At 38.5% G+C, this 16,414-nt stretch overlaps 1 protein-coding gene across 2 annotated transcripts in view; it reads left to right on the plus strand.

Moving 5' to 3' along the window:
• LOC124721336 (glycosaminoglycan xylosylkinase) overlaps nucleotides 1–6,448 on the plus strand; it is a 113,112-nt gene extending 106,664 nt beyond the window's left edge. For both annotated transcript variants that reach the window (XM_047246252.1, XM_047246253.1), the window contains one exon: nucleotides 5,457–6,448. In XM_047246252.1, the coding sequence (XP_047102208.1) occupies nucleotides 5,457–5,676 (220 nt within the window). In that variant the 3' untranslated portion in view covers nucleotides 5,677–6,448. The remainder of the gene's footprint in view (nucleotides 1–5,456) is intronic.
• Nucleotides 6,449–16,414: the final 9,966 nt, after the last annotated feature.

Here is a 16,414-nt window from a genome sequence, read left to right on the forward strand (position 1 = left end):
GCAGTCTTCCTCTGTGAAACAGCTTTGGAAAAAGACTTTTAGTATTTCGGCCTTTAGTCTGTCATCCTCTGTGACCATTTTGGTCACAGAGTGTCTGGACATTTTGTTTTGATCCATAAGACCAAAATTTCTTAGGATTTTCTGCCAAGTCAGTACATAGAACTTTACTTTCGAATTCATTGAACGCCTCTCGCATAGCCCGTTTGCTGTGAAGTTCCCTTTGCTTCCGCAGCAGTTTTCTAACTCCGTTGTTGTACCACGGTGGCTCTTTTCCATCTCTTACAATCTTGCTTGGCACGTACTCATCTAACACATATTGTACGATGGTTTTGAACTTTGTCCACTGATCCTCAACACTATCTGTACTTGAGACAAAACTTTTGGGTTGAGCCATCAGGTACTCTGTAATCTGCTTTTTGTCACTTTTGCTAAACAGAAAAATCTTCCTACTTTTTTTAATCATCGATGCAGTAACCGCTTTATGATCACTGATTCCCTGTTCTGCGTTAATTGTTTCAAATAGTTCGGGTCTGTTTGTCACCAGAAGGTCTAATATGTTAACGCCACGAGTCGGTTCTCTGTTTAACTGCTCAAGGTAGTTTCCAGATAAAGCACTTAAAAAAATTTCACTGGATTCTTTGTCCCTGCCACCCGTTATAACGTTTGAGTCTCCCAGTCTATATCCGGCAAATTAAAATCTCCACCCAGAACTATAACATGGTGGGGAAATCTACTCGAAATATTTTCCAAATTATCCTTCAGGTGCTCAGCCACAACAGCTGCTGAGCCCGGTGGCCTATAGAGACATCCAATTACCATGTCTGAGCCTGCTTTAACCGTGACCTTCACCCAAATCATTTCACATTTCGGATCTCCGTCAATTTCCTTAGATACTATTGCACTTCTTATCGCTATAAACACGCCTTCCCCTTCGCTGTCCAGCCTGTCTCTGCGGTATACATTCCAATCTGAGTTTAGGATTTCACTACTGCATATGTCTGGTTTCAGCCAACTTTCTGTCCCTAGTACTATATGGGCGTTGTGACCGTTTATTAATGAGTGCAGTTCTGGGACCTTTCTATAGACGCTCCTGCAGTTTACTATTAGCACATTAATATTGTTATTCCCTGTTGCATTTTGCCTACTCCTACCTTGCCGCGTCTCAGGAGGCGTCTTGTCGGGCCTAGGGAGGGAATTCTCTAACCTAAAAAACCCCCATGTGCACTCCACACGTACTCCGCTACCCTTGTAGCCGCTTCTGGCGTGTAGTGCATGCCTCACCTATTCAGGGGGTCCCTACATTTCTCCACCCGATAGCGGAGGTCGAGAAATTTGCACCCCAGATGTCCGCAGAATCGTCTGAGCCTCTGGTTTAAGCCTTCCACTCGGCTCCAAACCAGAGGACCGCGATCGGTTCTGGGAACGATACTACAAATAGTTAGCTCTGATTCCACCCCGCGAGCGAGGCTTTCCGCCTTCACCAATTCCGCCAACCGCCTGTACGAACTGAGGATGACCTCTGAACCCAGACGGCAGGAGTCATTGGTGCCGACATGAGCAACAATTTGCAGTCGGGTGCACCCAGTGCTCTCTTATCGCCGCCAGTAGGGCCTCCTCCACATCTCGGATGAGACCCCCGGCAAGCAGACAGAGTGAACACTGGCGTTCTTCCCCGACCTTTCCGCTATTTCCCTAAGGGGCTCCATCACCTGCCTAACGTTGGAGCTCCCAATAACTAATAAACTCCTCCCCCCCGTGTGCCTGCTCGGACCTTGCTGAAGGAGCAACCACATGTCCACTCACAGGCAGAGCGGGCGATGCCACACGGCCAGCCTCCACATTTACCCTCCGCCTCGTGTGCCGCGAACGCCGCTGAACCCGCCACTCCCCTTGGGGAGAGGGTGGTCCAACCCCACCCGGTATCCGCGAAGATGTCTCGACAGCAGGGACAGTGGGTGAAGCATGTAACACCTGGGGTGTACCTTGTGACAGACCAGACTCCCCACTGCCACTACACTCCGAGGCAGCAGCCTGAAGATGGCTGACCGCGGCCATCAACACATTCAGCTGTTTGCGAACAGTGGCCAGCTCCTCCTGCGTCCGTACACAGCAGTCACACATCCTATCCATCCGAAGGAATCAGTTTACTGAAGAGAGTTAATCAACTTTTAACTAGACTGCTAATTCACTAAAGGTGGCTGAATATTGACTAATCTGTGATTGCTAGCCACTTCTTGTAGAAAACAATGAAATTAGCACTACCTGTCTCTGGACTGTATTGAAAACAAACACTAGCACTACTGGCACTATGGTTGACTAAAGGGACTCTCTCTGACTGTATTCAAAACAAACACAAAATCTATGGAACACTATTAATAGCACTCGACAATTAAAGCTTCCTAAAAGCAAAAACACACGGAAGAAGAAGTGACAAGTAAGAAAAATACAGTTAATACTTAAATTAAGGTAGCTCGCTGCACAGCAGACGTGAAGCAGACGGCGTGTTGTGTGAATCGCTAAAAGTCTGAGCTTTCTACTTCGGGTTTTGGCCAGCTCTCAGTCTTGAGAACAATTTGAGCACAAGAAATTTGCTGGAGGGGACTAAATTCAGGACCTTTGTTACAGGTGCTGTGACAATTTACTGATAAAATTTTTGCAGTTGAAGTGTCATTACTCTGGATTTGCTATTGGCTTGTCGATTGGCCAATGTTCATCAGAGTTCCTCAACCTCCTGCCTAGCCTAAAAAAGACCCCATGTGGACGCCGCAAGCAGTCTCCTACCCGAGTAGCTGCTTCCTTTGTGTAGTACATCCCTGACCCACCAAGGGGAGTCCTAAAATTGCTCATCCGATAACACATTAGAAATAATGCAGGAAGGAAAATCAATAAATGAAACAGATTACTCTCAATTCTTAGCTGTATGAGAGCCCAGTAGATGGAAGGAATCACAGGTAACACTCAATCTACAAGAAAGGTAGCAGAAGTGATCCACAAAACTACTTTCTATAATCTATTATAGAATCTTATAACATGTCCTGAGCTCAAACATAATAGGTTATCTCAAATAGACTGACTTCCTCCATGCCAACCAACACTGAATCAGAAAGTATTGGTGAGGCAAAACCCAACTCTACCTTTATTCACATGATATGATGAAAGCCATGGATCATTGCAGTCAGGTAAATGCAGTATTTCTTGACACAGCACCACACCAACACTTTTTAATGAAAATACAGTTGTATGGGCTATCAAACAAAATTTGTAACTGGATTGAGGATTTCTTTGTATGGAGGACACTGCATGTTATCTTGGATGTAGAGTTATTAACATATGTAAAAGTGACATCATATGTACCCCAGAGAAGTGTGTTGTGCCCAGCTGTTCATGTTGTATATTCATGACATGACAAACAATAGTAATGGTAACCTCAGGCTTTTTGCATGTGATGCAGTTACTTTCAGCACAGTACTGTGTGAAAAAATCTGTACACATATTTAATTGGATCCCGAATAAGACTTCAAAGTGGTGCAAAAATTGGCAGCTTGCTTTAAATGTTCAAAAATGTAAAGTTCACGAAACGAAAAAAGTAGTATCTTGTTACTACAATATCAGAGGGTCACAGTTCAAATGGTTCAAATGGCTCTGAGCACTATGGGACTCAACTGCTGTGGTCATAAGTCCCCTAGAACTTAGAACTACTTAAACCTAACTAACCTAAGGACAGCACACAACACCCAGCCATCACGAGGCAGAGAAAATCCCTGACCCCGCCGGGAATCGAACCCGGGAACCCGGGCGTGGGAAGCAAGAACGCTACCGCACGACCACGAGATGCGGGCAGGGTCACAGTTGGAAACTTTAGTACCCCTGTCAGTGAACGTCACATTGGGGGCAGATGAGCTGTCATGGGTAGAGCAGTGTAGTAGTTCAGAAACCTGCCATGGATGACACACGTCGCGTTGTATGGGCAGACCCACTGATGGGAGTGTTTACTTGTGAGTGGCAATAAGCAGAGTAGGCAGTGCTCACATGGAGTTAAACTGCCATGGACTTCGTTTTTCACTTTGTGCTGAGTGGTGTCGTGTGCTTATTTGTTAGCCACCGGCACCACCCACATGCTGAGTATATTGCTGTGCGTGTATTTATGTGGGTTCAGACATTCTGCTTCCCATAGATCAGTTCACACAATGAGTTTGCTACTCTCACAGGGTTCTGTTCCCCAGTTGTTACTGAGCCACCATCGGCCCGTGAAGTACCGTCACCGGTAATGTTGAGTAGTGCATTGTCATGCCTTCTGTAGATAATAAAGAAACAATCACGTTAAACAAATACCTTGGTGTAACAATTTGTAGGGATATGAAATGGAATGATGACACAGGCTCAGTCTAAGGTAAAACAGGTGGCAGACTTCAGTTCATTAATAGGGATAATGGGAAAATTCAGTCAATCTACAAAGGAAATTGCTTACAGGACTCTTGTGTGGCCGATCTTAGAATATTATTCAAATGTGTGGTACCAGTGCCAAATAGAACTATCAGAGGATATTGAACATAGATAAAAAAGATTAGCAGGAATGATAACAGGATTGTTTGACTCATGGAAGAGGGTCACATAAATGTACCATTTGCCATGCACTTCAGTGGTTTTAAGAGACACAGCTGTAGATGTAGAACTGAAAGTCACTTGTTATAGTCCTCCATAAAAATGTAAGCTCTGCAGATTTTGCATTAGGGTAAAAGCTGACTTTGCTTTTGGAAATGCCAAAAAGTTGAGTTGCTTTTCCTGTTGTCACTCACTAATGTGTTATGGTATCATGTTCTGGGCAACTTTTTGTTGAGGAAGAATGTGTTTGCTGTACATAGATATGTAATAAGGATAGCATGTGGTGTACACTCTAGAATCTCTTGTAAATCTTTCTTTAAACAGCTGTGCACATTGACAATGGCATTGAGTACTTTTACTTCCTTATAAAGTTTGTGTTCAACAACCACAGTTTGAAAACATAAGTAACATTTGTAACTACAGTACTAGAAGGAAAAATGAATCACATGAGTCCTCATTCAACCTTAATGTTAGGACTGAGGTATTCAGACCTAAAAATCTTCGACCACTTATCCAGTTCTGTGAAGAATTTGAAAGATAATATATTCATTTCAGAAACATACTGAAATTGTGTTTGCTTGACAACTCCCCCAACTCCGTGAAGAATTTCTGAATGTGGGATGCTGTAGAGTGTGTGTGTGTGTGTGTGTGGGGGGGGGGGGGGGGGGAGGAGAGAGGGGGGGGGGGGAGAGGGAGAGAGAGAGAGAGAGAGAGAGAGAGAGAGAATTCATATTTCATTCAAGAAGTTCTGTTACCATGTAGGTTTTATATATTGGATATATTTGACTAACAATTTGTGCAGATTGAAATAATATATATTGTCTAGAAGTTTCTTCTGCTTCTTATTGTTGCAGTATTCGGCAGACAACTTGGGAACGTTTGCGAGTCCTAGCTGGTGGAGCACTAAGTTTTTCCATGGAGAAATTGTTGCAAGGCAGCCAGATAGCACCAGTGTTGACAGCTGCTCATTTGCATGCGCTAGATCGCCGCTTGCTTGCAGTATTTGCAGCAGTTGAAATGTGTTTCAACCATGTTGGAGAAGCAGCTGTTCTATGGAATAGCCCTAATGGATGAAGTATCTCTCAATAGCTTCATGCACAGTGTCTGTATGTAGTGTTTATGTTCATCTTGCCTGTGTTTGTCGTATAAGCACCACAGAAGAGTTCAGAAATTTGCATCATATGTCTGAAAGCATATAGCTGAAGTTATGGTACCAAAGGAAAGTTTTCTTGTGTTGTTAACACGATAATGATATATTCTGTGTAAGTGATAGATGTAACACTACAGTGATGACACTCCTTCCTCCTTTCTCTTTCTGAGGGAGGAAGTAAGCTATAAGCCAGCCAGTTTGGGTGGGCAGAGATTTTAACAAGAGTCCTTGAGTACATGCAAGAGTCTCATTGAATAGCTATGTACAGTGCTTTTCAAAAAGCTCTGTTTTGTGCCATAAGTTTTTTAACTGATCTGAATAAATAAAGATAATGAAATTCACAGCTGCTATATCGAGTACTGTACAGAAACAAAGCTTACATTTTGCATCATATTATAAAATTTTTCATGCTATCACCATGTTTCAGAACTAAGCAGATAGGTAAATTTGTCACTTTTGACAAAAAAAAAAAAATTAATTAAAAAGTGCATAATCCATATAAAATCTTTTGTAGATGCCATTGCAGTGTGGCTCTTATTTCATGTATCCACAAATAACACTTCTGTAAATAAGTGAATTGTTGACATTACAATAGTATGCTCATTGTAATATTGGCATTTATTGATTAGAGTGTATAACTACATATTATGGAAATTAGACCACGTTTGGAATTTACTATTCTTGTGGATATGTAAGGAGAGAAATTTTAAATGTAAATAAAATATGCTGTTTGAAGTGTTTAATTCTGTCCTTTCCTGCTTATGATACCACTTCCTTGTGTTTGTTCAAATCTACATGCACACTATCTGATATAAATCATCTGGATGAGTTGTGTCCACCCTTCACTTTTATGACAGCTTGAACTATGCTGGGGACACTTTCAGTGAAGTGACTGAATGTCTGTGGAGTAATGTTTGCTTATTTCTCCTCAAGAACTGAAACCAGAGAAGGTAGTCTGGTGTCTGGAATGGAGTCAACATTCTAACTCATCCCAAATGTGTTCCGTTGGGTTCAAGTTTGGATTCTGATTCTGGGCAGGCCAGTTCATTTGAGGAATGTTATTTTCCACAAACCATTGCCGTGCAGATGATACCGTATTGCTGAGTACATTGTCATGCTGATGCATATAATCATGATCTCCATACTGTTCCTCTAGTGAACATAGTACACAATGCTGTAAATAGAACACAATTTATCCTTCCGAATGTAGCATTTTCTTAAATGCAATAAACGAACCACACCCCAACCACAAAAAACACCTCTGTACAATAAGTACATTTTCTCCATACTCCATTACTGTCATTCCACATGATGCTAGGTAACATTCTCCAGGAATTCATCACACCCAAATCCTTCCATTGGATTGCCATGTGGATAGAATGATTCATCTGTCCTAAACACTTGTTTCCAGTTATTTTCAACCACCCTCCACAATGCCTGATGGTCCCTGTTTGTCAGTTTCTGAGGTGTGCCTGGTCTTGATTTAATTGTGGTCATCCCTTCGCTTTTACATTTCACAATCAAATCACTGACAGTTGACTTTGGGAGATTTAGAAAGGTGGAAATGTCCCTGATGGGTTTGTTACTCAGGTGACATCCAATGGTTAGTACATATTCAAAGTTACTGAGCTCAACTAATTGATCCATTCTGCTGTTACTACTTCTCTATTGATAACACAGTATTTGCCACCTTCTTTTATACTGGCACGTCCACTTTTCGAGACATCTAATGATCAATTAAACATCATGTAGTGGTTTGTGGATACTTTTGATCAGATAACGTACACAACTGTTTACTAGAGATTTAGGTAAACTAGTTAGGCATTAATAAATAATTTGTGCAACATGAAAATTCATGAGCTGTCAATAAACTACATCAGAGACCTGAAGCAATTTTAACTTTAACCGACTGCTGACACTTCTCTATACATGAAAATTTGTATTAATTTGAAGAGACAATATTATGTTGATTTTATGTTATGAAACAACACACTGCCCTAACTGTGAGTGAAAAATGTTGATGGTACTAGTAGTGTGGAAAGGTTCCTGATATACAAAAGTATGCATTTTAAGATCATTTTTCAGAGGGAAGCAGGAAAAAAATAAAAATGAACTGTGTATTGAAATTTCTAAGCGATATGCCTTCAAGTGTGTTAGCTGCCCTGTAATGTTATGAGTGCATATTTCAATTTTTTTCTCCCCCTCTTTGAGTTCTAAAATTCTTCTTCAGATCTGTGGTTTTTTGTGACAGAGAACAGAAGACTTTTACAACTTTTCGGGAGGAGTTTGAAAGATACACACTCAAGAGTCGACCTTCAAATTACTCTCATTTGCAGATCTTCTGGTCTTATCCAGAGTTCTTTCAACAAATCAAATTCCTTTGTTTATCTTCCCTTCTTTCATGTTTCGGTTTCTTATTCTGATTGGCACTTCCTGGAAAAGGCTACCACTGAGTTTTGGTATAATGGTAAGTTTAGATATAAAAGAAAAAAAAATTGCATTGTGTGATAACATGTGTCCTTATACCCTTAAGAGCTGCTTTACTGCAAATGGTTCTTTCTATTTAAATGTAGGCTTTCATATCATACAATGTGCAACTGGAATGAAACCTAATGTGTCTGCTTCACTCAAAAGAATGCCTTACGTCATTTAAACCCTCACGATCATCAGTCCTACCTTTCCAGAAATGACAAATAACCAGTAGTTGTTAATGAGGTGTTCATAATATCACACTTTTTTCTTGCCCTCGGCAGACATTACAATGAACAGTGTTTTGCACCTTTTCTCCTGTTTTCTTATTAATTAAGACTAAGGTTTTTTTCCAGGTGGTTTAGCATAAAACTTTCTGGACTCATTTGATAAGTTAAGGGCCACAGGGAAGAATGATCATAGTCCTGTACAAAACAGTTTTTAGTATTAGCTTTTTTAAGTTTCATGTCGAATAAAAAACTTAAAAATAGGTATAAAAATAAATTTATTAAGCTTTGTACATTGTAATATATCATTTATTACATATTCAGAAATAAAAATAACATTTAACAGATGGAACACGAACACTTAACTTCAAAACAAAAAGACATCACAACATAGATCGTTTTTACCAGTTATGGAGCATAATCAATTGGTTGGTTGTCTGCATGCTCACTGTCATCTTCTACTTCATTGTCCAAACCAAGGGCAGGAATCTGTGAATCATAGAATGCTTGAAAATTTTAAATGTTGTTGGTCCATCAATTGTGTGGATTTAAGGCACAGTGTTCCATTCTAATGTTCTCTCAGTACATTTGGGTCACTTTGCTTGGAAGACGTTCTGGTTTTTGTGCCTTGATTACCAACAAAAACAGCTGTCATATAGCTTCCAAAGTAGTTTGCCTTTTGAAGCATTAATCTTGCCTCCTTTTGGTCAACCTTTAAAATTCTAATTGGTCATATCTACTATCTAGGAACAGCTCTGATGTTAGCATTGTAATGTATTCCAAAGAATACTGTAACATATTGAAGCAAGTAATCCAGAAATCTAAGCAGATTTATTAAGCAACAAAATAAAAACTATATAGGACATATTGAAGACAGAGACAGGTGGGGCTAGAAAGAAAGAGGAACAGATAGCTCTAAAAATAAATACGATGTTGATAACAAGTGCATGTAGTGTTGCAAACCTCTTAAACAAGTACTTTGTTTCTGTTACTGACAGCTTCGGGTTATCAGGTTCAGTAAACAGAGCATTGGAATATCTGAGATCAGTATCCACAAATAACTGCAGTAAAATGGAAATGCCACCCAGTTCTCCCAAAGAAGTAGAGTTTGGTTTCTGTAAGGGTTCCATTATAGAGAAGGCTATTTACACATACAGTGAAAACGTACTTAATTCATTAGATAACAAATTAGAGACTACTGGCCTTTTCTGTGACCTCTGAAAAGCATTTGACAATGTGAACCACAGCATTCTCTTAAGTAAATTAGAATATGGTGTCACTGGCAGTGCTGCAAAATGGTTCGAGTCTTACCTAACTAATGGGGCACAAATGGTGTCATTGCAAAATACCTGTTGAGTAAACAACCAGTCTTCACATGACTGGGAATTAATTACATGTGATGTTCCTCAAGGTTCCATTTTGGGTCCATTGCTTTTTCTTGTTTACATTAATGACCTCTCGTCTATTACATTCCCAGATTCTAAATTTGTTTTGTTTGCAGGTGATGAAAACATTGCAGTAAACAGCAAGTCAAGTTCAGATTTAGAAATTGCTGCTAATCAAATTTTCACTGTCAGTAATAAATGGTTTAAAGCTAGTTGACTGTCATTAAACTTTGAAATGACTCTAAGCAATTATCTGCCAGCAAAGGTACTATTTGATAGGTTTCTCAAAGCATTTTTGGGACACTTTAATGACTGCATCTCAATAAGGAAATGCAAAGTAACTTACAGAGTCCTAAAAGCAAAAGTTCCAAATAGACAAAATACATGGTATACAAAACAGCTGTCTACTATGAAAAATCAAGTTATGTTGTTGTACAATATTTATAAAAATCTGAAAACCAACCATGCTAAATTAGCCTATGTTAGATCTAGGAATGTGTACAAAAAAGCAATTGTGGAAGCCAGACAAGCACACAATCTCAGAAGTATTGAGAAATCCACCAATAAGTGCAAAGCAGCATGGACACTAATAAATAGTGTCGCCAAAGATAAAAAAAGTGACAAAATTAGTATCTCTCCCCAGGAATTTAATGACTTTTTTTTATTAAATCAGTTGAGGAAGTAGGAAGTGCTATAATTAAACCTGAAATCAGCTCATCACAGTTACTGTCAAAAAATATTGCTAGGTCGTCAACAAACACAAGTACCTTCAATTTTTCTGAGGTCTCACCTGGTTTTGTGTTAAGAATAGTGAAACAGTTAAAATCATCAGACAGTGTAGACTTATATGACCTGTCTTGTAACATGCTGAAGAAAGTAGTAGACTGTATAGTGTACCCCCTAACATATTGTATAAACAAGTGTATACTGGAGGGTTTTTTCCCTGATGAGCTTAAACTGTCTAGGGTTGTTCCAGTACATAAAAAAGGAGATAAAAATTCTGTCTCAAGTTACAGGCCAATATCCATAGTTCCAGTTTTTTCAAAAGTTCTAGAATGCGTAATTTACCAACAATTATCTGTTTACTTTGATAACATAGGATTAATAATTGGATCACAGTATGGCTTTAGGAAAAACCTGTCAACCATTGATGCCATAGACAATGTTGTTAAATACATCAATCAAGTATTTGAAGATAAATGCTTTGCTCAAGTGACTTTTTGTGACCTGAGCAAAGCCTTTGACTGTGTAGAACATACACTACTACTCGAAAAAATGGACTTCTATGGTGTTAAAGGTAACAGCCTTAAGCTATTAAGATCATATTTACAAAACTGTAAGCAAGCCGTCTGTGTTGGGAAAGAAATATCCAGTATAGAACAAGTTAAGGTAGGTGTTCTGCAGGGATCCGTGCTGGGCCCTTTCCTTTTCCTAATAATGATAAATGACCTGCCACCATTTATTAAATCCAGAACAGTACTCTATGCTGATGATACATCGTTTCTGAACCACATTAATGATCTTAATAGCCTTAAAACATGTGTTACAGAGACAATTGAGCAAGCTTCACTCTGGTTTAAAGCAAATGGGTTCTTGCTTAATGAAAGCAAAACCCAGCAGATGGTATTTAGTTTAAAAGACAAGTTTCCATCAGATGATCCTAGTTGTGTTAAATTTTTGGGGGTATATTTGGATGATAAACTTTCTTGGAATCCACATATTAAGTATATTAGTGGTAAATTGACTAGGGTAATCTATTTGTTAAGGCGATTAATGCACTGTGTACCTAAAAATTATGTTAGAGTATCTTACTACTCATTTTTCCAAAGCATCATATCCTATGGTATTATTTTATGGGGAAACTCCACTTGTGTGCATGATATACTATTGCTGCAAAAGAAAGCTATTAGGATAATTACAGGCTCACCATAAAAGGCTCATTGTAAACCTTTGTTTACTCAACAAAAAATCATGACAGTAATAAACCTATATATTTATTATGTTTTAATCTACACAAAAAAGAACTTGCCTAAAGTTAAACGCAGGGCAAATATACATTGTTACAGCACTAGGACAAACAGCTCTATCTATATGCCCTACCACAGACTGTCAAAATCAGTTAATAGTTATGAACTTATGGGCCACAAATTATTTAACAAACTTCCACAAGCTATACAAAATTTACCAGAGCAACAATACAAACAAACACTTTATGACTGGTTAGTTGTAAACCCACTCTACAATATAAAGGATTTCATGACCTGTGATATTAAACTGTAACGTTCTTAACAATCCTGTTCTTTTATAGCATGTACTGTACTGTATTGTATTATGTGTATGACTTTGTCTATTGCTGTAATGGCTTAAAGACAATAAAATTATTATTATTATTATTATTATTGCAGTGTGGAACCCGTATGAGATTTCCTTCTGGCACGTGTATAACATGTGAAGATGTACAGATGGAAGAGGTTGACAGTGTTAAATTTCTGGGATTACAACTCAATAATAAATTCTGTTGCGAAGGGAATACCACAGAATTGCTGCAGCACCTAAACAATTTTGTATTTGCAATGTGAATGATGTCAGATGAAGGAGATATAAATATAAAAAAACTTTCATACTTCGCATACTTTCATTCTATTCTGTCATGTGGGATTATATTCTGGTGTAACTCGTCAAACTGAGCAAAAAATTTTAGGGTGAAAAAGTGTGTAAAGAGACTCATTTCTGGTGTAAATTCAAGAACATTGTGCAGAAATTTCTGACTTTATAGATCTTATAATTAAATTTTTCCCTGAGATATTTAAGTCTCTTTTTATTATCACCGATAATGAATCAAAATTTGTGCTGTGGCCAGGACTTGAACCCAGGTCTTCTTGCTTGCTAGCAGAAATGCTAACCATTACACCGCCACAATATGATGGTCAACATTGCTCTGCACAATCTACCTAAGCTGAGTGCCCTCCCATTACGTCCAATGCTGGGGTGCTTGCCATTATCGGAGAGCCCTGGCAGTAGTGACAATTTGTAAGGGAAAAATGAATTGAAGTTTGTGATGGGGAGGGAACTCAGCTTAGGTAGTTCGTGCAGCAATGCTGACCATCATACTGCAGTGGTGTAATGGTTAGCATTCTGCGTAGCAAGCAAGAAGACCTGGGTTCGAGTCCTGGCCGCAGCACAAATTTTGATTCGTTTTGTCTGTTTCAATCATAATTTCTGACTTGTTCTGCACCCATGAGAAGCTTCTCATTTTTGTGTCTATGGAACAAAAACTGAATCTAGTCTACTCATATAGGTGTGAGGCACTTTTTAACATAAAGCCCAGATAAAAAGTCTGTCCAAGTTTCAAATTTGATGTCTGTGGCTCAGTTGGTGACAGTGAAAGGTGATGATTTGATTCTGCTATTTCTGATGAAATCACTCAAGTAATCTGATGCCCCAGTAAGGTCATACATTGACAAGACTCATATCCTCGTCTCCTTCCATTAAAAAATGGGCTATTATAGGTAAAACTGCTTTTAAAGTTTGCAAATTGTATCAGTGTGTGAACTGTGCAGTGTAAAAAATGCATAACTGTGAAATTCTTGTTCTGGCCTGCGCATAATTCTCAGAAAAGGGTTGTGTGTTTTACTTCTGGGCTGAGGATATTCTCAAAGAACTGTTTGAGCATAAAGCAAATGTCATCTGCTTCCTTCTGGGTGACACTTTCATCATACGTTTAAAATACTGAGGTGGAAACTGACAATACATGTATATTAAAAGATATGAAATTCACTTGACAATGATAGTTTATTTCAGATGATGTTATATTACAGGTAGGCACACTTTTTTCATGTTTTCTGGATTATTTTTGGCAGTTTCTTTTGATGGAATAAAACTTTGTGCCTCTTGCCAAATGTTCGTTCCCCCCCCCCCCCCCCCCCCCCCCCCCCCTTTTCTGTTGTAAGTAGGTCCTGTGCTAATGATGCTTCAGTTTGTGTGTCAGTAGACCTAGTAATTCTTTTTTAACACTGATATCTCTGATTTCAATGACAACAATGGCATTATCTTTTCAACCGTCTCTAATGACCTTATTGTCGACGGGACGTTAAACACTAATCTCCTCCTCCTCCTCCTCTATCTTTTCAAGAGTATCAAAAATAAATATTGAAGTTTCCATCAAAAATTTCATGGAAAGTTGTTAACCAACAATACGCTCTTTGGCAGAGACATTTTACATTCAGTGCAGTTTGGCTTTATCTAGCCCTTCAGGTAGGTGCACCCTTGACGAATCGTTTAAAGTATAATGAGATTTCCTTATCCTCAGGGATTTAATGAAGGAATAAATTTTGGATTTAGTTTCCTCAGATAGTTGATTTGGCCTTTTTCCATGTTTACCTTGACTATCTGAGATTTATGGATTCAGTCAGATGTATTGCTACCATCAACATGTGCACATACATGATAACAATAAGAAGAGAGATGATTCTTTGCCTGTGTATTATCATTTCTGTTGTGCCGCCACTGGACTGTTACAATGGTGATCAATTCACTCAGATACTGATTCTTGTTGTAATCACCCAGTTTATTATGATTAGATGTAATACGTTGTGGTTCCTCAGAAATTATAACTTTAAAACGCTTGTAGCGAAAGTGCCTGTGATTCTTACGTATCTCGTTAGTTGACGTTCACAATTTTTTCATATCACTGTGTACACAGTTCCTTCCTTCACTGTCTGTTTCACTAAAAATCGTTTGACATAACTCGTCTATACTATTTAAACTGGTTAGTCTATGTTATTGTACACAGAATGTCAACAAGCCAGAAAACAAAACAAGTACTGCTGAAGTTATCAGATATGGTGGAGGGGAACAAATGGACCTTGATCTCCTTTGCCTGCTGGTGCGTGAACTCTGATCATTCTTCTCATTCAGCCCCAGTCATTTGCTTGAGATAACTAAGGGACTATGATCTTTCATGCCTGAATGATATCATAGTTACATACTGTCTGTAATAAGCTACCAGTTCCCATGTTAATCTCAGTGAACTTTCATCATTTGTCCTCGTGGTCCGTCAAGTATTTTCTGTGGATTGATATTTTCTCACTTTTGGATGGAAATGTTACAAATGTAATCAGCAAAAAATTAAAAACAGTTTGTACTTAAGAAAATAGTGACACATAAAAGTACTCTTCCAGTGACAAATACATAAAAAAAAACCTGCGTAAATGACTGAAAGATACGGGGAAAATGGAAACTTCACAAATAATATATTTTTTCTTTGATACTGTGTAGATTTGTAATTGTTAATGCTGTCCGGTTCTTATTTCTATTTGTCAACTTCCTCTCAGTCATCAGTTGATCATATTTACAGTGTATTTGTACAGAGGTTTCACTATTAATGTGTCAGTTGTCTTTGTGCAGTTTTTGATAAGTTGCAGTCAGATCAACCTATTGTTACCTGTTCCATGTCCTGTACGGAATATACTTATGATACTGTTCATGGCTCATTGGCGTCCTAACTATTTTGATCACCATCATCATACATACAGGGATAAGGCATTTGCCTATTCCATCTTCAATACAGTGATTTATTACATATAACAAAACTGAGATAGTGCTTTATTCATCTCAAAGTTCTACCCTGCAGCCCGTCTAAACAATCTGTATGCTGTCTCAGATTCAGATCTCTTACATTACACCTATAACACTATGTGGCCAAATTCCCAAATAGTCCTGTTTTTTGTAACTGCTATTAAGTAGCATCAGTGTTCTTATGTATGATGAGTTTCAATTACCCACTGAACAATCTTACCTTTCTCAAGCCATTTTTAGTAGTGTCTTGGTAATACTATGGAATTTCATCATCTGATGTTCTGCTTTAACTTTTCTGGTTTCACAGTATCACTAAAGATATTTTCCATTGTGGACATAACTTTTTATTGTGCCTCATCTTAACAATTCATTGAGTAATAGGATGTGATTGTCACTTGAAAGTGGGTTGTTGAACTCTTTGTTCAGTTTTGTTAATCTGGTGGCTCAATAGTGTGCTAGTAAGCTATGACTTAGTCCATGCATTCTACTAGTTAAAATGTGGAAATATTATTTTCTGTATGTAATATTCCTTATTTACATTAACCCTGAATTCGTGTCAGTGTGCTAATGTGGAGCAGTGCATGTATAAGCTGGCCAGCTGTTTCATGGACTTTGGTCTACTGCTGCACAGTGCCATACCCTGTCTAATGCATGTAACTACATTCTAAGCATACATTTGTCTGGAGGTAATAAGGTATGGAATTGTGTGTTTTGTTTGCTAGAGTTACTCTCATAACCCCCTGCCCCCAGAGAAAGTTTGATCATAACTTACTAATAATGTTAATGATGTCCAGCACCTTTATATTAATTGTAGTGCAAACGCTTCAGCAGCCCTTCAAAAGGCATCCTGGATTTTTAAACTGGGAGTGACAACTAAAATCTTCCAGCAGTGCAGATACACAATATATTTTCCACACCTGTTGTATAAACTGATGTGTAAGTACTCATGATGCGCATTTTAAAATCTATAGTTTCTACTGACATTTTTATTGTGTTATGTATTA

Source organism: Schistocerca piceifrons, chromosome X (genome assembly GCF_021461385.2).
Source record: "Schistocerca piceifrons isolate TAMUIC-IGC-003096 chromosome X, iqSchPice1.1, whole genome shotgun sequence".
Classification (NCBI taxonomy): Eukaryota; Metazoa; Arthropoda; class Insecta; order Orthoptera; family Acrididae; genus Schistocerca; species Schistocerca piceifrons.